Here is a 25,655-nt window from a genome sequence, read left to right as displayed (position 1 = left end):
GAGTTGTTTCTTAACAACCCATAATCTGTTGTGCCACACAGATGTCCTTCCCCTCTCCCTCCTTAGCTGTAGTGACAGTGACAGCGTGCAACCTGCTCGCCATAGGACAGAGTCAAGTCCACTTAAACCCCTAAAGGATTGCAGTCAGAAAGCTGCTGGTGCTAAAGGACCTAGTGTCAGTGATAATGATAAGCCATAGTGATACGCTGTCTCTGCAGTAGGAGGATTTGGCATGGCTTAACTGGTCCCAGTCCTCCCACCAGTCACAGAGGTAGAATAAATAACATCAGTGATGCACACACACACACACACACACACACACACACACACACACACACACACACACACACACACAGCTGTAGCTGCTCGCCTTTTTCACGATCACTCAAAGTAAACTTCAGGTATGTTGTTGCTTTTCAAACACTAGTATAATGTTAGGATGGTAATGGGCAGGAGGATACTTTGTAAGGGATATTCAACAAAGTGCTGTGTATGCGTTCTATGGAAAATAATGAACGACGTTGAAGGTGTTTTCCACGATGCGCTAGTCGAGTGAATCTGACCTTCCACGGAGTTGCATTATGTTCTGTAGAACGCATAGAGGCCCAAGTTAATTATCCCTTTAATACCATGGCTATAATTTAACACATTTGCAGGTAGAAATGTGTTCAACATCCACTGAAGTAGCTTGCAATTTTACTAGATAGCTACAGTAGTTGCCATGGTAACAAACAGACTTGCTAGTTTAGCTAAGCAAACCATCAGTCCTGGCTTGCCATTATGAAAATAAAATGCCAGTAATCTTTTCAATTCGACTTTTGTTTTCAAAAGCAGCCCAAACATGAAAGAATGAACTGTAGCCATTGAATTCTACCGTGTAAAAAGACTGTGCGTTATAGCGAAATAATGCATACTCTAGTTAAAATGCCCTTCAAACCAATCAGAAACAAGTATCCAACAATGCCATGGTATAAATATAATTATAAACTGGGTGGTTCGAGCCCTAAATGCTGATTGGCTGACAGCCGTGGTATATGAGACCGTATACCCCAGGTATGACAAAACATTTATTTTTACTGCTCTAATTACATTGGAAAACAGTTTATAATAGCAATAAGGCACCTCGGGGGCTGTGTCCAGGCACTCCGCATTGCGTCATGCGTATGAACCGTCCTTAGCTGTGGTATATTGGCCATATACGACACCTCCTCGGGCCTTATTACTTAAGTAAATGGTGGAGTAGAGAAATTGAAAACAACACGGCATTAAAACGCCTGGGGACTCCAATGTCATTATCCTTTTACCTAAATAACTGCAAATAACCACAGACCAGCTGGTCGGTCGTAAGCAGTTGGACTACTGGAATGTCACAAGGAAATCTACCCATACAGTACATACAGTATAAGGATGTGAATATCATTCTTCACTGAACACTGTGAAAGCATGGGACTTTATAGCTGGAGAGGCCTTCTACAGCCTAGTCACAGTAACTAGTGAGCCACAGGACCATCCTCCATGTTCTGTGAGAGAAATGAAGTCGGCTCTCCTCCGTCTCCTCCTGTCTATTGACAGTTGGTGTTGCCCCGGGGGCAAAGCGGGAGCTGTGGTACGTCATACTAATGATCTCTCTTGAAACCAAACCCTCACTGTGCTTCCAATCAGTCCGCAGACTGCCAATAGAATATTCATATCCTGACCTCAGAGCGGGTGAATGTCACAAACGAGAGAGAGGGTTCTGGAGAATTCCAGCCGTTTTCATCTCAGAGGTGGATTCCCGGTTCCATTATGGAACTGGAATAGAGGGCACCTTTAATGTCCTGTACTGTACGATCTGCCTGGGAAGCGGGGAGAGAGGGAGGAGAAGGCGGGGGGAGAGAGGGAGGAGGAGGAGAGGATTGGGAGAGGGAAGATGAAGGAGAGGAGAGGGGGGAAAGGGAGGATGAAGGAGAGGAGAGGGGGGAAAGGGAGGATGAAGGAGAGGAGAGGGGGGAAAGGGAGGGGGGAAGCTTGTGAAACAAAACCTTTATGAGCTCCTCCCTTTCATTTGCCTATCATATTAAAACATGGGGATCTTTTTCTCCAATGTTATAAAAACTGAATATTAGCATCTCAATCCATTGAATTACTTTCAATGAGAGGGCAGTGGTTTCTGTTTAATGATCAGTGATTCATCTGTTATTATAATAATTAGCATCCACTTTTCCATAATATCCAAATGTTGATGTTCTCTTAAAATTAAGCGAAGTGCTTATTTTTTTATTGTACCTTTTTTATTGTGTAACATCAGAAACAGGATTTAGCATTGTTCTCGCTTCACATGTTCACACACACACACACACACACACACACACACACACACACACACACACTAACACACACACACGCCCTGCACTTTCTTCACTTATATTTTCACTGTGACTCACCCAGGTATAGAAAGTGCACTCAGAGACATTCCCCTGACACCACACTCCGACATGATTACAGCAAGAAGGCCCCAATAACTAAAAGGCTGTTTAAAGAAAATAGACAGATATGCACCAAGACACTTGGAGGGTAACCTATGTCAAATTGCATTCACCACGTGTTAGTTCTTAACCCCAGAGCATTAGAGTGACAGTTAAAGTAGAAGGCTACTTGTGTCCATACTGTAAAAAAAAACATTGTCTACCCACAATGCAGTTCTAAATATACTTAGGATCTGTTCTGTTTTAACACATTATACCCCTCCTCCAAAAACAACCACATTTGCAGAGGGGGGTCAGAAGGCTTAACTGTCCTGTGCTTAAGTGAAGTGAGTCATTGATTTAAAGTTTCAGGGAACGGAAACATTTAAAGACTTGAGGAAGAACAAATAGGCAGCTCAATAGGCACAGTGTATGCTCTGATAGGATGGAACGGAGAGGCTGGACAACTTTGCGCGCTGTATAAAATGCACCGACTAATTTAAAGCCGTGCTCCTCCGTGGGCTTTGTTGTCCGATGGGTTTTTGCCAGAATCTCTTTTCATGCCAAGTGTGTAATTGCTTCCCCAAACTCCCGAAGGAACCATGAGATACATACACACACACACACACACACACACACACACACACAAATATACACACGCGCACCTAGGCAGGCACTCAAACACAGTCTTTAAGGATGCTCCACTGGAGACACTTTTGTCCAGTGCTGAATGTGGAGTGTTAGAAAAATGAAGAGGGATGTATGTTTTCTTCTTCGCTTCTTTCAGGGATGTTCTTGCTTCTGTCAGCTCTGCCTCCACTGTAAGGTCATTGTGGGGGGGTTGATGGGATGTGCTGAGAGTGTGTAGAGGGTGTTCTTCGGGAGCACGGTGCATCTGAGCTGTTGATTGGACTTTGGGGAAGTTGTTTAGGAGCCTGTAGAGAGAATAGAAAGAGAATAAAGGAGGAGACTTCAACACTATAAAGAACCTTTCCTATGAGACACTACAGTACTGATGATAACAACAACAGAACAGACAATGTTTCCAGACTTCAACACTATAAAGAACCTTTCCTATGAGACACTACAGTACTGATGATAACAACAACAGAACAGACAATGTTTCCAGGCTTCAAACAGCATCATAATAACTGGTTGCCATGACGAGACTTCCTTGACTCTTTCGGCCCACTCCCGTCTTGATACAGACACAGATCAGTTTTAAGGCAGATACATGCTGATCTACTTGTTATAAATGTGTTAGCTATGTCGTATGGATGTCTTACAACGTGCTTATGTAGGTTCCCTTCAAAGTAACCAGGTTGTTAGCAAGCTTTCAATAAGCGCGATTCCTTCCTCAGCTTCTATCGAAGAACAACCACCATCGGTTTTCCAGGTCATAGTCACTTTGCTGCCGACTTTGTTCCAAACATTCACTTATCTTTTTGTATCTTAAATTCTGTGTTAATCAGTTTGTCAGACTGATAAGTCTGTTATCTGTTGCAAACGCTGTGTGACAAATCCATTGTGATGGTTATAGGGCTGAGAGAAGTTTCACATTTGTTCAAGGAGTTACTCAAAGAGGATTTTGCAAAGCAGGGTGGTGTTTGGTTAAAAAAAAGTGGTTCATTGAAGTCATCAAAATCTGCTTCCCTCGAGTTGTCCCTCATGTTGGAGATTTTGGAGTCTTTTCTTCACCCAAGAGAGCAGAGAAAGAGAACGAGAGAGAGAGAGTAAACTAGCTTTAGCAGCTGTCATTGTCCTCGTTGTCCTTGTAATTGTCATCTGTTCCATTCCTCTCTTTTTTCACTGACATTTTTAATGAAAGGACCTTTTTTTTTTTTTTTTTACCAAGGAATTAGTTAACGACACATGTTCTCTGGACTGGAAGAACCCTCGTTCCCACCCTTGGAATTGTATTGCACTGAACAGCACTTCTTCATTAATGCGACTTCAGAAATGATCATCTGTAGTCTGTTAGCAGCATGTTGGCTATAGAACAAGTACAAAACACATTGTGGTCGTGCATTAAGGAGGGTTGTAAAGGTGAAGGAATCGTCTAGCAGACTCTTTTTAAAAATGTCAACGACAAAATAATTGTTCATATAAGCATGGCATGTTGGAAATGGTATCTAATTCAAAAGACGGGTAATGTCAGAGTGGTTTCTTCTGCATGACATTGTACCATTTGTATAATGTATTGAGACAAAATCAAACTATAAAACAAAGCACTGCCTTGCTGGTATTGTCTGCCTGACTCCATGCCTTCTTAAATACTTTATCATAGATAATGGAAACGGCTGTTCTCAAAGGTGTCAAGGTGTCGAGATGCTGAGTTGAGTAGAAAGAATGCACCTGTTGTTTATTTAGTCACTGGGAAGGAACAGAGAGCCCAGTGTTGATAAAGGGCCATTCTCAAGATAAGAGCTAGAAAAGCCACTCAGGCACACACACACACACACACAACACACACACACCTGCCTCAGCACTGATTAAGGACCCCATGTCATATAACCTTGGTGGTAAACAAGCGTAGTGAATGGAAGAGTAGCTACTGCTTCCGATAGGAGCGGGGGAGCGCCTAATGGAGTGACCTCTCCTCCCCCCCCCACCATCCCCTCACTAGTCTTACCCGTATTACACAAACCCAGCCAGGTAATTATCCCTGGGCCTCCTTTGATTGAACGAAACCCTCGCTCGTGACAAATGTCAGTGTGGTGCGTTATTGGTTGGCTGTGTCTTCTCCCTCCGCGGGAGAGTCGCCCGCTGCCTCTTTATCTCGCCAATTATATGCGGCATCTGTCATCTTCTCCCGTCGAAGAGCAGGGGAACATGTGCACACGCACACGCACACGCACACACAGCAGATCAATAAGGCCCAGGCGTGGGCTTTGTTCCCCGTCTCTAACGATCGGTGTGTATCAAAGATACAACCGGAGCCGCTTCACCAAGCAACCTTTGGCATTTGGATGTCAATTATCTCAACGCTCGTCAATAGATCTTCTCGCTTCTTGTTGCAGGTGATCTTACAGGGTGGGAAATCCATACGTCTATGCATCCTATTCTCGTTCCTTGGCTCTTTCACCTTTTAAAACAAGGGACCGTTGTTCTGGGGGAGTGTTTAGAAAGGCATCAGCGTTTTCTGCGCTGTTATGGGGCATTGTGTGTCATCCTGTCTTTAATACATCGGGCAGTAGGCATCAACCTCACCAAGGTTGGAACAGAGTGCTCGGGTGCCAGTCAATAGGGTTTCGTAAGGAGAACAGATATTCAGACTCTTTGTCGGACAGTTTGCTTTCAGAAGTTGAAGGCTCACATCCACTGTGGATTCTAAAAGGATAGATAGATTGTGATTGAAACAACAGAAGGAGCAGTGTGGACAATAGTCCTCTCTCAGGAAGATTAGAAGACCTTGGAATAGATGGAAGTTGGAATGATTTACCAAGCAAAAGCTTTTAACTGGCAGGGCTTTTAGGTTGTTGTGAAGGACACGCCATGGCAAAATGCACTACGTCAATCTAAGTGAAATACCAAGCTTCAGCCAAAACATTTAGGATTTATTGGAACGGAGGGAAAGAAGATGAATTATTAGTCCAGTTGGCCAGAAGTTCATGGACTAACCATGGTCTCTCTCTGCACACGTTGTGAATCTTATCTGGCTATCTTTGTGCTTAAGATTTAGGAGTCACTTCGACCTTTTCACCACCGTGACTTGATGTCATCTCGGTAATAGCCAAGCAGCAACTGCTGGAAAAGGCGTCTCGCCAGACACTTCTCATACCTTTAAAAAGTCACGCCATTACATGCATTCTGTAGTACTGTTCTCTCTTTTCATACACTTGGACCGTAGTAACACGCTTGCTTTATACAGTTTCGGGGTCACCATATCAGAGGTCAGAAAGAGAGATTCCAATCTCAATGGGGCTTTTGTGATTAGTGAAGGATGAATGAAAAGATATAGCTGGATTAGGATGCCCCCATCTTGCCCTTCCTCTCCTTTATGTGTATTAACAACCAACCACTAGAACATCGGAGCGCCTAGTTACACAAACAACTCCACCCTCACGTGAACACGTTTACTCCTCGCCCTTGTTCTAGAATCTACGCCTGATGGAATCCCTCAAGATTCCATTCAACCGAAGCGAGTGAACCTCATCGCTTTCTTCTCTTTAGAAAAGCGAGAACGTAATAACTTGGGATTGAGTCTGAACATTGATCTCTGTTGGTACAGAGCGAGGTAAGCCTTTATGAGCGGTTCAAGGCGGTTCATCGCAGTCATCCCAGAGGAAAGCCTGGTTGGAGTAAATTGAAGCCAACAAGGGCAGAAGGGGAGGGGTCTTCTTATTCAACAGGCTGGGCCTAGGTACTGCACACTTCAAATACGCACAGCCAATACTGTGAACAAAGCATAGAGCCTACGGCTTGCTTAGTGATTATTTGATTCTTTCTTTGATGATGCTTCTCTTGCTCTAGTGTTAGTTATTTAGAGATTATTCACCATCAGTATGCTTATTACTAGGTGGGTCTGGGGGCATGCCACTGACTTACATAGGCTATTGTGAAAGACCAAATAAGTTCAACAGATGTGTGGGAAATGTGAGTTGGTCAAGGTTGGAGATGAAAATACTGAGCCTGTATTTGGGTAAATTTTAATTATTGTACATTGAGATACGTAAAAATTGTTCTCAAGCAGATTTCCTGCAATTCGATGTAGTGTAAGTAACATGACATCTTTTGGGTAGGCTATTTAATTAGAATTTCATATATTTCATATAGGGAAAATAAAGTCTAAACTATTTTCACAAATGTTATTTCACTATCAAATATGTTATGAACATTTAATTTATATGAACCATCAAGTATCAATTTAGTTAAACATCTTTTTCAGGACGTGATTAACTCAATTGATATTGGCAGAGTCACACCTGTGTCTATAAATTCCTGTCTGTCACATGAGCTAATTGAGATGGCGGTTGCCTGACACAGAACAAAGTCATGTTCTGCTCAGCTCCGCATGCTGTCTCGTGTGATCTTAGATATAGCTGATGTTCCACTCTCGAAATGGCGTGTTACACTTCCAAAATGCCTGTGAATGTTATAGAGACGATCCAAGTATATCCACATGTGCATCGGAGTCGCACATCTTGTTTCTAGCCTAAAGCATTGCAGAGTAAAGTGTCGTTATAGATCCCTTAATATAATTGGGATCCAATTTCCAAAATTTGAAACTAACAAGGGGTATGTTTTTTGACCTTTTTTCTAACAAGGGATACGGCATACCCCCGCATACCCCCTCAATTCGAGCCAATACTGAAACAAAGGTCACACTCACACAATACCCTCTTTGATCCAGCCGTAGAGAGATTCATTTGAACTACACCATCTATAACGTTTTCAACTTTCCACTCATAATTAGCTTTGACATGTTTTGAACTTTTCTGTTCCGCCTCTTTGATTAAAAGGCAAATTATGGAAATTCTGGCCATTTTCTTTTGCCCTGTGCGTTTTCACTTCTCTAGCTAGCTGTGTCCCTGACTGAGTCTATACCTCCTGAAGCTGTGTCCCTGACTGAGTCTATACCCCCTGAAGCTGTGTCCCTGACTGAGTCTATACCCCCTGAAGCTGTGTCCCTGACTGAGTCTATACCCCCTGAAGCTGTGTCCCTGACTGAGTCTATACCCCCTGAAGCTGTGTCCCTGACTGAGTCTATACCCCCTGAAGCTGTGTCCCTGACTGAGTCTATACCCCTGAAGCTGTGTCCCTGACTGAGTCTATACCCCTGAAGCTGTGTCCCTGACTGAGTCTATACCTCCTGAAGCTGTGTCCCTGACTGAGTCTATACCCCCTGAAGCTGTGTCCCTGACTGAGTCTATACCTCCTGAAGCTGTGTCCCTGACTGAGTCTATACCCCCTGAAGCTGTGTCCCTGACTGAGTCTATACCTCCTGAAGCTGTGTCCCTGACTGAGTCTATACCCCCTGAAGCTGTGTCCCTGACTGAGTCTATACCCCCTGAAGCTGTGTCCCTGACTGAGTCTATACCCCCTGAAGCTGTGTCCCTGACTGAGTCTATACCCCCTGAAGCTATTGGAGGTTTTAATGAATGACCTGTCATGGAACTGAAGAGAGAAGCCAGAACATCTAGATATGTAGTCTTTGACATGGTCGGTCTTTAAGACAAACACTATAGCGGGGGCAAATGCACACACGCATGGAGGCGCCTACACACTCACACGGACACACGCTCACACTGTACACACACCCATCCAGTGTTGCAAAGAGTGTGAGCTGCCAACGTAGCCAGTGGCCAAGCCATAATTATCCAACACTCTTTACACTGGCTAATAGTCTTTCTTCACTAAGCTATTTGTACTTTACAGATGAAACAATCGAGTTAGTATAAAATAGTATTAATACAGAAATGGATGCAATTAAAGTGCAGGGAAAACTTGGGCTTATTGCCTCTTCAATTAAAAACTGGAGCGAAGAGAGGGATACGGCAATTGCTACTTCCTAAAAACACTTATATTTCTAATCATTTATTTAACTGGAGCCTGCCCAGACTACGTTTCAAGAACTAGTTTTCAAGGGGGTAATTTCAGACACATCCATAATTTGAGTTTCTTTCTCTGTGTCGTTATTGCTGGTGATGGGGGTCAGTGGGAAAAATGAAAAGGCTTGGGCTTTGAAGGCATCTAAACTCCTGATGGACCGACCGACAGATGAGGTCAGGTAGACGCTCTGTAGGCTAAACACCCTTATTCAGCAATCCATCTTTTTATGCCTTGATGGAGATGGAGAGAGATGAGAGAGAATAGGAGGGAAGAGGAAGAGAGAAAAAGAGAAATCGCCCGAAGACAGTTTAGACTGAGAGAGGATAGAGAGAGAGAGAGAGAGAGAGAGAGAGAGAGAGAGAACCTTAAAAAGACTATCCCCCTGCCTGTGAAACATCAAAGTAGCAGGGAGGAAGGAACCCAACCCACCGCCATGGCTGCTGCCCTTTATCACAAGCCGTCGGGCTCGCTGCAGTGCCGCTGGGATCGCAAAACTTTCCCCCCTTCCATAACTGTTTGTCACCTCCGCCGCCGTAGCAACCATGCCATGTGTCAGTCCGTTGATTTATGACCTTGATTAATAGACCACTCAAAGGACACCTGGCGTGATAGATCTCGCTCTTTCCTGTTGGAAATTGTACAGGGAATTGGCCCGCCTCTTACCTCTTTAGACCCCTCCAACCTCCTCCAGAGCTCCCTAGCGTTTTCTAGGTGGCGCATATCACTTACACTAACAAGCTAGCAGCGGTGAAACATTGAAACATTCTCCCTCCCTCCTTTTTAATTTCCCCTCATGTCGTCCTGTTCCTTAGCGAGAGAGAGAGAGGGAGAAAGAAAGGAGAGAGAGAGAGAGAGAGAGCGCCGGGTCGGGCCGGGAGGCATCTCATTCATACAGCTACTGTCACTTTTATTGGGGCCATTAGTTTGAAGGGGAGACACCCTGGGAGTTTAGATGGAAGTGTTGCTATGAAGGGAGAGAGGGAGGGGAAAGATAAGGGGGGCTGAATCCAACTTTTTTAGGTGGTGAGTAGTGACTTTGGGGAGGTGTGCCCCACTCAAGGACACAAAATGACTGACCTATTGGCCAACCCGGACATTCTCTCTGTGTGCTGATAGGACAATGAGGTTCGTTGTCTTTGCCAACACTCAGATGTATGGTTATGTTTGCGGTGTGAATAATAGGCTCCGGAATGGAAAAGGACTTGTTACTGTACAGGGGTCAGACTTCTTTAGTAGACTAATGGGTTACACAGAGAACACTGGTCTTACAGGCCTACAGGGGGATGATGTAGAGACAGTATTATTGGTGATCCTGTAGGTTCAGTCCAACCCTAAACTAGCTGAATCAGATACACTAAATAAGGTCTTATTGAGCAGCTAATTAGTAGAATCAGGTGTGTTAAATTAGGGTTGGACTGAATACCCACAGGACGGTATATCTCCAGGAAGAGGGTTGGGCTGAAAACCCACAGGACGGTAGATCTCCAGGAAGAGGGTTGGGCTGAAAACCCACAGGACGGTAGATCTCCAGGAAGAGGGTTGGGCTGAAAACCCACAGGACGGTAGATCTCCAGGAAGAGGGTTGGGCTGAAAACCCACAGGACGGTAGATCTCCAGGAAGAGGGTTGGGCTGAAAACCCACAGGACGGTAGATCTCCAGGAAGAGGGTTGGGCTGAAAACCCACAGGACGGTAGATCTCCAGGAAGAGGGTTGGGCTGAAAACCCACAGGACGGTAGATCTGCAGGAAGAGGGTTGGGCTGAAAACCCACAGGACGGTAGATCTGCAGGAAGAGGGTTGGGCTGAAAACCCACAGGACGGTAGATCTGCAGGAAGAGGGTTGGGCTGAAAACCCACAGGACGGTAGATCTGCAGGAAGAGGGTTGGGCTGAAAACCCACAGGACGGTAGATCTGCAGGAAGAGGGTTGGGCTGAAAACCCACAGGACGGTAGATCTGCAGGAAGAGGGTTGGGCTGAAAACCCACAGGACGGTAGAGCTCCAGGAAGAGGGTTGGGCTGAAAACCCACAGGACGGTAGATCTGCAGGAAGAGGGTTGGGCTGAAAACCCACAGGACGGTAGATCTGCAGGAAGAGGGTTGGGCTGAAAACCCACAGGACGGTAGATCTGCAGGAAGAGGGTTGGGCTGAAAACCCACAGGACGGTAGATCTCCAGGAAGAGGGTTGGGCTGAAAACCCACAGGACGGTAGATCTGCAGGAAGAGGGTTGGGCTGAAAACCCACAGGACGGTAGATCTCCAGGCAGAGGGTTGGGCTGAAAACCCACAGGACGGTAGATCTCCAGGCAGAGGGTTGGGCTGAAAACCCACAGGACGGTAGATCTCCAGGCAGAGGGTTGGGCTGAAAACCCACAGGACGGTAGATCTCCAGGCAGAGGGTTGGGCTGAAAACCCACAGGACGGTAGATCTCCAGGCAGAGGGTTGGGTAGCCCTGTCTTAGATGCTAGAAAGAAAAGTCTGACACCGAATAGGTGCAGTGAAATGGGTTTTTCTACAGAGTCAGCCATAGTAGTACGGCACTCTTAGGGTTAAGTGCCATGCTCAAGGGCACATCGACACCTTGTCGGCTCGGATATTCGAACCAGCAACTTCTTGGTTACTGGCCCAACGCGCTAACCGCTAGGCTGCCTAACTAAGCCAGCATCTGTCTATAGACCGAAATAAACCCTCTTCCTTCCCCCTTTCTCTCCCATTTCAACACTCTACTTAGTGTAAATCCAGACAGGGTGCGGTATGGTGCGATGCGGAGTGTTTAAAAAGGAAAGCGGTGTAGCTAATCACGGACAAACAGCGGCCCGAGGCTGCAGGCGTGTGATAGAGCCCCAGCATGCAGGTATTAACGGCTACCTTTAAAGGATTTGAATGATGCCGGTAACGGGGACACGGTTGGCATGCAAAAACCTCCCGCCGACAGGGAAATGAACAAATAATACAATGAAGGAAGATAAGGATGGTTCTCCTGTTCTACTGTACTGCCACCATACTGATGGTCATCTTGGCGTCTGTTAGGACAGGGTCAAACACATTACCAGTTCTTTATATGAGAACAGAGACAGTGTGAGAGAGTGAGAGAGAGAGACAGAGTGAGTGAGAGAGAGAGAGAGACAGAGTGAGTGAGAGAGAGAGAGAGACAGAGTGAGTGAGAGAGAGAGAGAGAGAGAGAGAGACACAGAGAGAGAGAGAGAGAGAGAGAGACACACAGAGAGAGAGAGAGAGACAGAGAGAGAGAGAGAGAGAGAGAGAGAGAGACACAGAGAGAGAAGGGGGCAGAGAGAGAGAGAGAGAGAGAGAAGGGGCAGAGAGAGAGAGAGAGAGAAGGGGGCAGAGAGAGCGAAGGGGGCAGAGAGAGCGAAGGGGGCAGAGAGAGCGAAGGGGGCAGAGAGAGCGAAGGGGGCAGAGAGAGACACAGAGAGAGAGAGAGAGAGAGAGAGAGAGAGAGAGAGAGAGAGAGAGAGAGAGAGAGAGAGAGAGAGAGAGAGAGAGAGAGAGAGAGAGAGAGAGAGAGAGAGAGAGAGAGAGAGAGAGAGAGAGAGGGGCAGAGAGAGAGAGAGAGAGAGAGAAGGGGGCAGAGAGAGAGAGCAAGCGAGAGACAGAAAGGGGCAGAGAGAGAGAGCGAGAAGGGGGCAATGAGAGAGCGAGAGAGAGAAGGGGGCAAAGAGAGAGAGTGAGAGAGAGAGAGAGAGAAGGGGACAGAGAGAGAGCGAGAGAGAGGGGGCAGAGAGAGAGAGAGAGAGCGAGAGAGAGGGGGCAGAGAGAGAGAGCGAGAGAGAGGGGGCAGAGAGAGAGAGCGAGAGAGAGGGGGCAGAGAGAGAGAGCGAGGGGCAGAGAGAGAGAGCGAGAGAGAGGGGGCAGAGAGAGAGAGCGAGAGAGAGGGGGGCAGAGAGAGAGAGCGAGAGAGAAGGGGGCAGAGAGAGAGAGCGAGAGAGAGGGGGCAGAGAGAGAGAGCGAGAGAGAGGGGGCAGAGAGAGAGAGCGAGAGAGAGGGGGGCAGAGAGAGAGAGCGAGAGAGAGGGGGGCAGAGAGAGAGAGCGAGAGAGAGGGGGGCAGAGAGAGAGAGCGAGAGAGAAGGGGGCAGAGAGAGAGAGCGAGAGAGAAGGGGGCAGCGAGAGAGAAGGGGGCAGAGAGAGAGAGCGAGAGAGAAGGGGGCAGAGAGAGAGAAGGGGGCAGAGAGAGAGGGCGAGCGAGCGAGAGAGAGAAGGGGGCAGAGAGAGAGAGAGCGAGAGAGTTGGGGCGGGGAATGGATGTCAATTTGGGATGCTTTTTTCCATCACATTCCACTGCTTCGTCTCTCAGATTCTAAATTAGATTTCTGGAAATAGATGTTGTCAGCAAGAATTTGTTCATTGTTATTCTTTTGATAAGGTGACAGTTCTTATTAGTATGCATGCATGTATATAGAGGGATCATATTGAACTGTATTTCAGTTATTACAAACACAATGTGACAAAGGTTGACCGACAACAAGCTTTTACGGTATGACATGCTTATTTAGTGCTTATGAATGTGTCTTGTATGGGTTATGAAATCCTTATATAGGTTAGCCTTGCCGCCATGTTATTTTCCTTGGTTTATCAGGTGGGCCTCTATACCACTGCTCCTTGTCATATAAAGGCCAATTCAATATAGAGGCCAATTCAAAAATTCAATTAAGTGCTAACAGTGTGGCAATCTTAAGGGACGTTAACTGTTAATACCCTTGAATGGGACCAGGAGAATGGTGAAACAATTGCAAGATTAGATTAACACATCACTAGAGATTAAATTCTCTCTCTCTCTCTCTTTATCTTACCATCGCTCTGCCCTTCTCTCTCTTACTTTTCTGTTTTTCCCTCTCTCCCTCTTTTGTTCTTTCCATCTTTCTCTCTTACTTTTCTGTTTTTCCCTCTTACCCCTCTCTCCCTCTTTCGTTCTTTTACTTTTCTATATGCCCTTTTCTCTCTCTGTTACTTCTCTGTCTCTCTCTCTCTATCTCTATCTCTCTCTCTCTCTCACTCCTCCTCTCCCTCTCTCTCTCTCTCTCTGTCACTCCTCTCTCTCTCTCCGTCACTCCTCTCTCTCTGTCACTCCTCTCTCTCTCTCTCTCTCTGTCACTCCTCTCTCTCTCTCGCTCTGTCACTCCTCTCTCTCTCTCTGTCACTCCTCTCTCTCTCTGTCACTCCTCTCTCTCTCTGTCACTCCTCTCTCTCTCTGTCACTCCTCTCTCTCTCTGTCACTCCTCTCCCTCTCTGTCACTCCTCTCCCTCTCTCTCTCTCTCTCTCTCTGTCACGTCTCTCGCTCTCTCGTCACTCCTCTCTCTCTCGTCACTCCTCTCTCTCTCGTCACTCCTCTCTCTCTCGTCTCCTCCTCTCTCGTCACTCCTCTCTCTCTCGTCACTCCTCTCTCTCTCGTCTCTCCCCTCTCTCTCGTCACTCCTCTCTCTCTCGTCACTCCTCTCCCTCTCTCACTGACTCCTCTCTCTCTCTCTCTTTCTCTCTCTGTCACTCCTCCCTCTCTCTCTCTGTCACTCCTCTCTCTCTCTCTGTCACTCCTCTCTCTCTGTCACTCCTCTCTCTCTCTCTGTCACTCCTCTCTCTCTCTCTCTGTCACTCCTCTCCCTCTCTCTCTCCCTCTCTCCTCTCCCTGTCACTCCTCTCCCTCTCTCTCTCCCTCTCTCCTCTCCCTGTCACTCCTCTCTCTCTCTGTCACCCTCTCTCTCTCCCTCTGTCACTCCTCTCTCTGTCACTCCTCTCCCTCTCTCTCTCTGTCACTCCTCTCCTCTCTCTCTGTCACGCCTCTCGCTCTCTGTCACTCCTCTCTCTCTCGTCACTCCCTCTCTCTCTCACTCCTCTCCCTCTCTCACTGACTCCTCTCTCTCTCTCTCTCTCTGACACTCCTCTCCCTCTCGTCACTCCTGTCACTCCTGTCACTCTCTCTCTCTGTCACTCCTCCCTCTCTCTCTCTGTCACTCCTCTCTGTCACTCCTCTCTCTCTCTGTCACTCCTCTCCCTCTCTCCTCTCCCTCTCTCCTCTCCCTGTCACTCCTCTCTCTCTGTCTCTCTCTCTCCCTCTCTCTCTCTCTCTCTCTCTCTGTCACTCCTCTCCCTCTCTCTCTCTGTCACTCCTCTCCCTCTCTCTCTCTCTCTCTGTCACGCCTCTCGCTCTCTGTCACTCCTCTCTCTCTCGTCACTCCTCTCCCTCTCTCACTGACTCCTCTCTCTCTCTCACTGACTCCTCTCTCTCTCTGTCACTCCTCTCCCTCTCTCACTGACTCCTCTCTCTCTCTGTCACTCCTCTCCCTCTCGTCACTCCTGTCACTCCTGTCACTCTCTCTCTCTGTCACTCCTCCCTCTCTCTCTCTGTCACTCCTGTCCCTCTCTCTCTCCCTCTGTCACTCCTCTCCCTCTCTCCTCTCCCTGTCACTCCTCTCTCTCTGTCACCTCTCTCTCCCTCTCTCTCTGTCACTCCTCTCTCTCTCTCTCTGTCACTCCTCTCTCTCTGTCACCTCTCTCTCTCCCTCTCTCTCTCTCTCTCTGTCACCTCTCTCTCTCTCTCTGTCACTCCTCTCCCTCTCTCTCTCTGTCACTCCTCTCCCTCTCCCTCTCTCCTCTCTCTGTCACGCCTCTCGCTCTCTGTCACTCCCTCTCTCTCTCGTCACTCCTCTCTCTCGTCACTCCTCTCCCTCTCTCACTGACTCCCCTCTCTCTCTCTCTCTCTGTCACTCCTCTCCCTCTCGTCACTCCTGTCACTCCTGTCACTCTCTCTCTCTGTCACTCCTCTCTCTCTCTCTCTGTCACTCCTCTCTCTCTCTCTCTGTCACTCCTCTCCCTCTCCCTGTCTCCTCTCCCTCCCTCTCTCTCTCCCTCTCTCCCTCTGTCACTCCTCTCCCTCTGTCACTCCTCTCCCTCTGTCACTCCTCTCCCTCTCTCTGTCACTCCTCTCCCTCTCTCTGTCACTCCTCTCCCTCTCCCTGTTACTCCTCTCCCTCTCCCTGTCACTCCTCTCCCTCTCTCTGTCACTCCTCTCCCTGTCACTCCTCTCCCTCTCCCTGTCACTCCTCTCCCTCTCCCTGTCACTCCTCTCCCTCTCTCTGTCACTCCTCTCCCTCTCTCTCTGTCACTCCTCTCTCTGTCACCTCTCTCGCTCTCTCTCTCTCTCTCTCTCTGTCACTCCTCTCCCTCTCTCTGTCACTCCTCTCCCTCTCTCTGTCACTCCTCTCCCTCTCTCTGTCACTCCTCTCTCTCTCTCTGTCACTCCTCTCTCTCTCTCTCTGTCACTCCTCTCTCTCTGTCACCTCTCTCTCTCTCTGTCACTCCTCTCCCTCTCTCTCTGTCACTCCTCTCCCTCTCTCTGTCACTCCTCTCTCTCTCTCTCTCTGTCACTCCTCTCTCTCTCTCTCTCTGTCACTCCTCTCTCTCTCTGTCACTCCTCTCTCTCTCTGTCACTCCTCTCTCTCTCTCGCTCTGTCACTCCTCTCTCTCTCTTCTCTCTCTCTGTCACTCTACCTCTCTCTACCTCTCTCTACCTCTGTATTTCATAATGTACCATCTGACACCTCCTTGGTCTGTGTAATCTACCTGGAGTGTCATCCCCTCTCGTCTCTAGTTATGATGACATAAGTGTCTCTCTGGCACGACTAGCTGATTGGTGACCCACCCTGCTCAGGCACATCCAGAATAATCAGCCCCATCAGTGGCCTGGAGATAGCTTGAGCTGATGAGCAGCCGGGAGCTAACATCATCACCTCTCCCTCCTTTCTCTTCTCTCTCTCCTCTCTCTCCTTTCTCATCCCTCTTAACTCCTACTGTATAAGGCATGGGCATATGGCTACATGGTATACGTAATAGGGATACATTAGTGGAATGCCATTATCCTCTTATAGCGGTCTAAGGCACTGCATCTCAGTGCAAGAAGCTTCACTAGCTGCCCCTGATTCGAATTCAGGCTGTATCACATCCGGCCGTGATTGGGCGACACAGTTGGCCCAGCGTCGTCTGAGTTTGGCCGTCAAATGAGAATTTGTTCTTAACTGACTTGAATAGTTAAATAAAAGGTTCAATAAAAAATATAAATAAAATATATATAATTATAAATCTCTCTCCTCCTCTCGCTCTCTCTCTGTGTGTGACAGAGGTGATCATAACCCATGTACTAAATAATGTATAGGGATGGATATCTTTTATAACACTCTCCCTTCTCTCTTTCTCTGTGGCAGAAAGGTGAATAGATGATCTTTGAGGAATGTACTGTATAGGGGTGGATATCATTTTATAACACTCTCCCTTCTCTCTCTTTGAATAGATGATCTTTGAGGAATGTACTGTATAGGGGTGGATTTCAGTCCCATGCGGCACATTTCTAACCTTTTCTCTCTCTTCCTCTCCTTCCCAGAGCACCTGAAGGGCCGTCTGGAGGAGTACATGGCCCGGTTCCCCAAGGTGCGCATCGTTCGGACCAAAAAGAGGGAGGGTCTGATCCGTACCCGTCTGCTGGGGGCCTCGGTGGCCAAGGGAGAAGTCCTCACCTTCTTGGACTCTCACTGTGAGGCCAACGTCAACTGGCTGCCCCCCCTGCTTGGTGAGTGTGTGTGTGTGTGTGAGTGAGTGTGTGTGGACCAGTCAAGCAAAATGTAGTCCCCCCTGCTCGGTGAGTCGACTGGAACGGAGTCGCAGAGCGTAGCTGCAGGTAGTGATAACAAAACAAAAAGCTTAGACCGGGAGAGATTTGGGCCAGGAGAGGAGTGAGCAGGAAACGAAAGTGGGGGGAGAAGAGGTCGGGCAACGTGGGACGGAGAAGGTGCATCTTTTAGTCGTCTTTTTTTCTCTGTAAGAAGAGAGTGGCGCCGTGGAGGAGTTTGGGTCAGGAGAGCGAAAGAAAGGGGGACGGGTCGAGCTAGAGAACGTGTGAGAGAGTAGGAAGGTTAAAATCTCCATAAGAAAACGGGCTTATCTCACACTTCTATATCTGTCAGTTTCACAAAGGAAATATCTCTCTGTTTCTGTAGTTTGTTTGATAAAAGAGTGGCACGGCCTGAATCCATGTTCAATGCACGTTCCCGACGCGCCGTTCCAGTGGCGCAGCCTGAATCCATGTCCAATGCACGTTCCCGACGCGCCGCTCCAGGGGCGCAGCCTGAATCCATGTCCAATGCACGTTCCCGACGCGCCGCTCCAGCGGTGCAGCCTGAATCCATGTCCAATGCACGTTCCCGACGCGCCGCTCCAGGGGTGCAGCCTGAATCCATGTTCAATGCACGTTCCCGACGCGCCGCTCCAGGGGTGCAGCCTGAATCCATGTCCAATGCACGTTCCCGACGCGCCGCTCCAGGGGTGCAGCCTGAATCCATGTTCAATGCACGTTCCCGACGCGCCGCTCCAGGGGTGCAGCCTGAATCCATGTCCAATGCACGTTCCCGACGCGCCGCTCCAGGGGTGCAGCTTGAATCCATGTCCAATGCACGTTCCCGACGCGCCGCTCCAGGGGTGCAACCCTAAGCAGAGGAAAACTGCCTCCTGGGCTGTCGCATCACGTGGTAGCCTGTGAACAGGTGTACTGTTCTTCACATACCAGCACGGCATGTTACTGCAACATTAGGGAGACTAGGGACCCTGATTATAGCCATCTCCCAGCACATCTCCCAGCACAGTTAAAATAAATGGATGTGAAGTGATTACAGCCATTACTGTACTCAATCACACAGGGACTGGGATTCCCATGAAAGGTATGATTGATATGTACGCCCAGGTCCCTATGATAATAATAATAATAGTAGATAATAGCCACACCACCACCACCATTCCACGACATGGCCCCATTGTCTTCTGGCTAACGGAGAAAGAGGACTCGCAGTATGGGGTTCTTTAATTGGTTGGAATGGAGCCGCCTGCCTGTCAGAGAGCAGAACAGAGCGGGGCTGATGAGGTATGCGTCCCAAATTGCACCTTATTCACTGTATGGTGCACTACTTTCCTATGGGCTCTAGTCAAAAGTAGTGCACTACAAAGGGAATAGGGTGCCATTTGGGAGGCTGATGTAATGTGGGACGTGAAGCAGAGGAGGGAGGCTATGTTGTGCCGTGGGGCTCGCATGTATGAATAGAGTGGAGGAGATACCGCAGTGAACCCCAGGCCAACCACAGGCACGGTGACACATGCAATCATCCTGCCGGGCTCTGATATCAGATCAATGGAATACAGGGATTTGCTTTTTGTCTCTTTCTTTCTCTCTTATTTCAACCTCTCCCTCTACCTCTCTCTCTCTGTAGATCTAAGACTCCAACACCACACCATTCTAATTAACAGGCCAGGTTTTATCACTGCTCTCTGAATCTAATGCTTCCTCTCTCCTTGGATCTCCTACAAACCCTGGATCTTACCTTGATCAAAGGACATAATGTATAACCCACATAACGTACGGAACAACTTTTGAAATAACCGCTCTTTCGCTATGTGTAACAAACCTATAGGATAAGGAAGTGTGGGCATGGCAACTGGGTGGATTACCTCTTTTCCTTTTTCACCTGACTGCTACATTTGAAATGCAGTCCCTTGTCGTTTAATGAGCTCTTGAGAGTTCCCTTCCCATTTGCCTCTTGTTATTTGCATTTTTGTTCATTTCTATTTCAATAAAATTGGGAGCTCTCTCTCTCTCTCTCGTTCTCTCTTTCCTTTGTTTGAAATGTATCCATGCAGACCCAGTAAGATGGTGTCGTGGGTATTCACATTTTGACTACTTAACAGCAGCGCTGGAAATGTGAGGGAATAAAACAAAGGATGGTGTCACAGTAAGCACACTAGATGAATATTACAGAGACCTGCACATAAACACCAACTGATTCAAGTCAATAGTTTCTGTATGTTTATATTGGCAGGGCCAAGGGGGGGATTATAGCTGGGTAGTTACTGCTTGTACAGCCTTCCATATGCCAATTAAATTACATCTTAACCGTGTGAGAAACCTGCCACCATTTCAAGGTGTGTTACTCTTCGCCATGCTGCATGACAATGATTTTATAGCAGTTGGCCATAAGCAGATCTGGGACCAGGCTACCAGTACTGAGCCCCATGGCATGGCAACAGCCATAGGACCACAAACAGCTCTGGGACCAGGCTACAGTATTGATAGTAAGGTGTGTCAAAGTACAATACTGCACAGTCACTCCCCATTAGTCTCAGTGCTGTGGTGTTGGGCTCTGCTCCCCTTCTCTCCATGGTCCAGCACACACGGCCCACAGAAGAGAGAGGTGGGTAGGGTGGGCGGGGTGTGACAGATCTGGGGCGGCTTATCATTGCTCGGCTCAGTCACACACGTCGAGGTTGGCTCGCAGGCCTCCATGGAGCCAACCTACTTTGAGACGCTGTAATTGTTTCTAATCGCCCAGTGACTCGCTGTAGGAGGAGCAGAGCTGCCCAGAGACCTCCACATAAGGGGAGAGGAGGGAGGAAGCGGTAGAAGGGGACAGAGGGAGGGACGGAGAGAGAGAGGTCCAAGGGAACAAAAGCAATTGCCCTGGTTCCACTCCCTATGTGTACGTCAGAGAAATGGAGAGAGAGAAAAACAAGAGATAGAAAAGAAGGAAAGGAAGAAAGAAAAATAAGGAAAGAAAGAGAACTAAAAACAGCAGGGTGATTGATACATGCTCACACTCTTTCTCTCTGTTGTTCCATCCCCCATAAAGACCAGATTGCCCAGAACCCCAAGACCATCGTGTGCCCTATGATTGACGTGATCGACCATAACCACTTTGGATATGAAGCCCAGGCTGGGGATGCCATGAGGGGAGCCTTCGACTGGGAGATGTACTACAAACGCATCCCCATCCCTCCAGAGCTCCAGGGCCCCGACACAAGTGATCCCTATGAGTGAGTACCCAGATATGCATGTGCACGCAATCATACACACACACCTATCAACCACCTTATATGTGTCATAGACAGGCAGCCCAATTCTGATATTTGTTGAAATAATTGGTCTGTTGACCAATCAGATCAACTCTGAAAAAGATCTGATGTGAAAGATCTGATGTGATTGGTCAAAAGATCAGAATTGGGCTGCCTGTGTAAACGCAGCATAATATATGACACACGACACCAGCCTGCTACAAGCCACACGGCATTTCCCCCAGTTAGTTACTAGAACAGTGGCGCAGCCAGGCAGCAAGGAGGGGAGGTGAGAAAGCTTGGAAGCTAATTTCCTCTGCTAGGCCCTCTTCATATATCCCTCTAAATTAATCCTGGGCTTAATGCCTTGGCTGCGTCGCCAGTTGGGGGTGAAATGTGTGAGAAGGTGATAGAGGATAGGGGATTGGGAGCAGCACAGCAGTCACTGGGCTGTAACATCCTCTACTCTTCACTGTGACCGACTCCTCTGGCTCACTCTCTCGTTCCCCTGCTAGGGACTTTTTGCTTGCTGCTATTACTGTGTATGCAATGAATGCTTAAAGGAACCCTCACGATATCTGGCAAGCTGTCCAGTTAGTCACTCTTTACACCCTCAAATATCTTTGATCTAGGTCTACACTGTGTGTCTAAGGCCATTTTATCCCTCGGGGAGATAAGAGTTCCTCCTATCCTATCCCAGGTAAGCACTTGCTGTTAAAGATATACATCTGAACCAACACCTTTTTTGGATCTCTTTAACACGTCAGGCTCCTAGATCTACAGAGGTACGTAGATAGAGGTAGAACAGGAGGATCCAATGGGTGTTACTTCTGGTCTGTGTCCCAAATGGCACCCTATTCCCCTAAGGGCCCTGGTCAAAAGTAGTATACTGAATAGGGAATAGGGTGCCGTTTTGGACGCAGGCGTAGCTTTACCCAGTCAGCAGATACTCTTATCCCAGGTCACAGGGAGCGGTTGGCATTTTACACCTCCTCCATTTCCATAGAGATACAGTATGGTTTATTAATGAAGCAAATCAGCACCTGTCCTCTTCAAGGGCAACGGCATCATCAGGGGTTAAACTGTGTAAATGCTGAGATGGTAAATATAGGGGTGTGTGTGCACGTGTGCTTATCCACATTCTGTGCGACCTATTCAGAAATCCAGCTGTCAGGGTGCTGTTTTCCCTTGACTAGTGGCTCCCTCCCTTCTCCTATCTAGACCTGTCCCAGGACAACCAAATAACCTCCGCCCACCTCCACCGCAACACTGACAGCTCAATGCCGTGCACCCCTGGATCTGAACCTATACCTAATTTAAATTCTATAACACCAGCTCTCATTCCTGGTTCCCTTTATCCAAATCTCCCACCTCTCTGCCTATAGCCTGAGGCTAAGCTCTCCACACTCAATGGTCCTCTTCTTATCCTAAACCCAGACAGACAGAAAGGCAGACCGACAGCCCTCCTACCTTCCAACGAACCCACCCCCTGTTCCCAGACTATCCGCCCAGGCTGCTGCTGCCTCCTACTCCTCCAGACTCTAAGGACTTGGCCCAGGGCATCTCACAGTAGGCTGTCCAGACTTGTATGCTCCTCTATAGGCCCTGAGGCCCAGCATGCACCCCCTACCAGGCATTAATCCATGGATCCTCTCTGGAGCCAGCCAGCACAACTCACACAGCCAGGCTCCCAGCCAGGCCTCCCTGGCTCTATTCTGTTGCACTGATAAACCAGACCTTTAACCCTCCCACACTGCTTACTCATCTCAGCTCCATCATCCTAAACATTCAATGTGTTTGTGTGTGTGTGTGTGTCCTATTACCACAGGTGTCCCAGTCAAAGCGGTGCTAAATTGGGATTCATTAAGGGAATGAATGCAGAAGGATGATGCTCATGAAATGTAACACTCACCCAAACTGCCTCCATCTGTCATGTTTGGCTATGGGAGAGAGATTCTGTTCAACCAAGATAATACCCACAATGCTGTTTGGTAATGTGAACATGGGGCGGGTACACTGAAATGATTACAGTTTAAATGAGTTTACTACTGCACCAATATATTTAGACTCGAGTGGCTTATTTGAGAAAAATCACTGTGTGGGGTTGACTCATATGAAAAGTTCTGGTGGAATGACTTAATCGTAATCATAATCGCACTTTGAAAGTCGAGCACGTACTGTATTGAAGGCATGTTCATTCGTATCAGCAGATACAATACTACAACCATTCCATTTTCACTTATTGCTTGGTCGAACAGAGCAGAACACATACTTTGAGTACATGACTTTTAGTGAGCCACGTACGTGTTCTGAAAGGAGCTCTTCCATGTTCATGTTCCAAACAAAGATATCAAAGAGTGATTATTTTATCTCACCTACGGTGTCATCACGTAGGAGAGAACGTTTGTGAGACTTGCTCCTTTTAAATCCCCTTGCTATCGAGACTATTATTTTTATTCTTTAAACTATGGGTGCTGTGTTTTTGTTTCGGTTTGAGAAAAGAGAAGTTAAAAACACAAAGAGGAGCCAAGGAAGAAAGTAAAATCAATATCTCGAGACCAGTATTTCTTCATGGGCGTTGTGATACCAAGCTGAATACCTGGACATATTCCTCATCACAACCTTGTCTCTCTGGGAGGTTAAGAAGAATATCCTACAGGGAGGAACAATGTAATATAAATAGCTTAGGTCAAAAGGTTTCTACTTAATTGCAATGATTCTACAGAACACACATATCTCATTAGAATAACAGTACCTTATGTACAGGAGAATGTTGAGGATGAGAAGGCTCTCTTCCTTTGTTTATAACCAACGACATGCACTTTATTGTGAGTATGTTGTGGAGGAGGGAGAATGGGACACTCCGTAGTATCTGATCTGAGGTCAGGGTAAGAGGCATAAAGGAGGACCCTGATGCTGACAACGTAACAGGCAGTGTGTCCATGTTAAACTTTGCCACGTGCCATGGCACTGATGGCAGACACCACGGCTTCTGAAGATGTCCAAGACTTATTAATACATTAGTCAGTCGGCCTGTTTGTGAACTGCCTTTTCTCTGTGAGAAACTAGAAGGACCACCAACTTCCACATCAAGTCAGGACATTTTGTGGATTTGTACTCAACTGTCAGAGGAGTGAAGGGAGGAAGAAAAAAAAAGAAAACAGAAAAACTTGCTCCGGCTCTGCTGATTTCCTACTTTACCTCTGTTTGAAAAAAAACTAAAGAGTGGGTGAGCTACACAAAATGGGGCAGCTCTGATTTTTCACAATCGCCTCTTCATTCCAGAAGAGAGAGAGAGAGACAAACATGTGATGGACTGGTAATGAGGCTCTACTGCTAGGTGCAGAGGAGATACAGGATTCCACGGGCTTTCAATAAATCCCTCCTGCCCTTCTACTGGTGGCGCCACATAGGGCTGCAGGCCTGCCTGCCCCCATCTGCCTCCCCCCCTGCCTGCCTGTCTCTATCCCTGCCTTCCTGCCTGCCTTCCCTCCCTCCCTCCATCCATCCAGTTCTGCCTTCCTTCCTGTCTGCCTCCCCCCTGCCTGCCTGCCAGCCTGCCTGGCACATTCAGCACTAACACATTGGTATGTGTGAAGTGTGCTCCTCTAAGATGCCTTAATATAGATCTTAGCGCCTGTTATCAGATGAAAGCAGTTCCTCTATCTGGAACAAAGCTCATTGTGAAATGACTGATCCATTGAGAAGGCACATTTTGCTTCTTCTTTTTTCATGCTCTGTGCGTGCGGGTCGGTCTGTCCCAGCACATCAGAACTAAATTAAACCTGATCATTTCACTTTGTCACAACGCTGTTCAATCTGCATTAATCTTGCTAAATGACACCACACTTCCCTTCTCCACATTCAGATCATGACATGACCTACTCTCTGACCTATCTCTCTGTCTATATCTGATGTCATATCGCCACCTTCTGGCCGAACAGCAACAACACTATCATCATAATATCCTTTATATACATGATGTATCACCATAATCGACTCAATTTAACCTTTGCTAAAGCCCCTCAGAATTTTGGGCAACCAATCGCAGTGCTCCAATGGATAGCAGTATGGTTGAGTATGATACACTCGGACAAGCTCATGTTTGAGATGAATGAACGCCAGTGGGAAAACAAGAGTTTTATTCAAATATATATTTTAAACGGCTTAATAATTAAGCAGTGCATCGGGAGTACTTGCTACTGTGATTTTTGAAATGCAGAGCGTGTATTTTTCGAATCCAAAATTATACTTTTGTTACATTGTTTGATAGCTAAGGTCAGCTAAGCAGTCTCATTGACCACCAAACATTGCTAACGCTACCTAACTAACCACTTAATATAACTTGTTTCCTCGAAATGTATGTTAGCTAGCTTAGTTAGCCATACCAACTCCCATCTGAGGTTGACATCAGGATACGATTTCAGAGCACTAGTTTGCGCCAAATTGATTGTAGCTTTGACTACAATCGGTGGCTAGCTACACTACAAACATAATATTACCAGGTTCACGAGAAGCTGTTGACTGTCCATTACATCATACCCTAGAGTTTCCTGATTACCATAGGGTAGTCTGGGTTTAATGTCATTGTGTATTAAAGTTTGTTATCATTGTGGAGGGATTTCGCCAGTGGTTATTGGGGGAATTGGGTTTCCCAGGAAAATGTTGTCCAAGTTTTCAACAGTAACCAAGGGAGGTGGACAGAGGGGAAAGTAAGACGGTACGGCATCCCGGTTAAATAATTAGTGGGGGAAAGCCGTGCCGGTAAAACGTAAGTCTATAG

At 47.3% G+C, this 25,655-nt stretch overlaps 1 protein-coding gene across 2 annotated transcripts in view; it reads left to right on the top strand.

Moving 5' to 3' along the window:
• LOC118395561 (polypeptide N-acetylgalactosaminyltransferase-like 6) overlaps window positions 1–25,655 on the top strand; it is a 271,053-nt gene that overhangs the window by 208,615 nt on the left and 36,783 nt on the right. For both annotated transcript variants that reach the window (XM_052464695.1, XM_052464694.1), the window contains exons 6-7: window positions 17,385–17,570; window positions 20,671–20,854. In XM_052464695.1, coding sequence (XP_052320655.1) covers window positions 17,385–17,570; window positions 20,671–20,854 — 370 coding nt within the window. The remainder of the gene's footprint in view (window positions 1–17,384; window positions 17,571–20,670; window positions 20,855–25,655) is intronic.

The sequence above is a fragment of the Oncorhynchus keta genome, chromosome 16 (assembly GCF_023373465.1).
Source record: "Oncorhynchus keta strain PuntledgeMale-10-30-2019 chromosome 16, Oket_V2, whole genome shotgun sequence".
Lineage (NCBI taxonomy): Eukaryota > Metazoa > Chordata > Actinopteri > Salmoniformes > Salmonidae > Oncorhynchus > Oncorhynchus keta.
The sequence above is the reverse complement of the archived record's forward strand: the minus strand, read 5'-3'. Positions and strand labels throughout refer to the sequence as shown.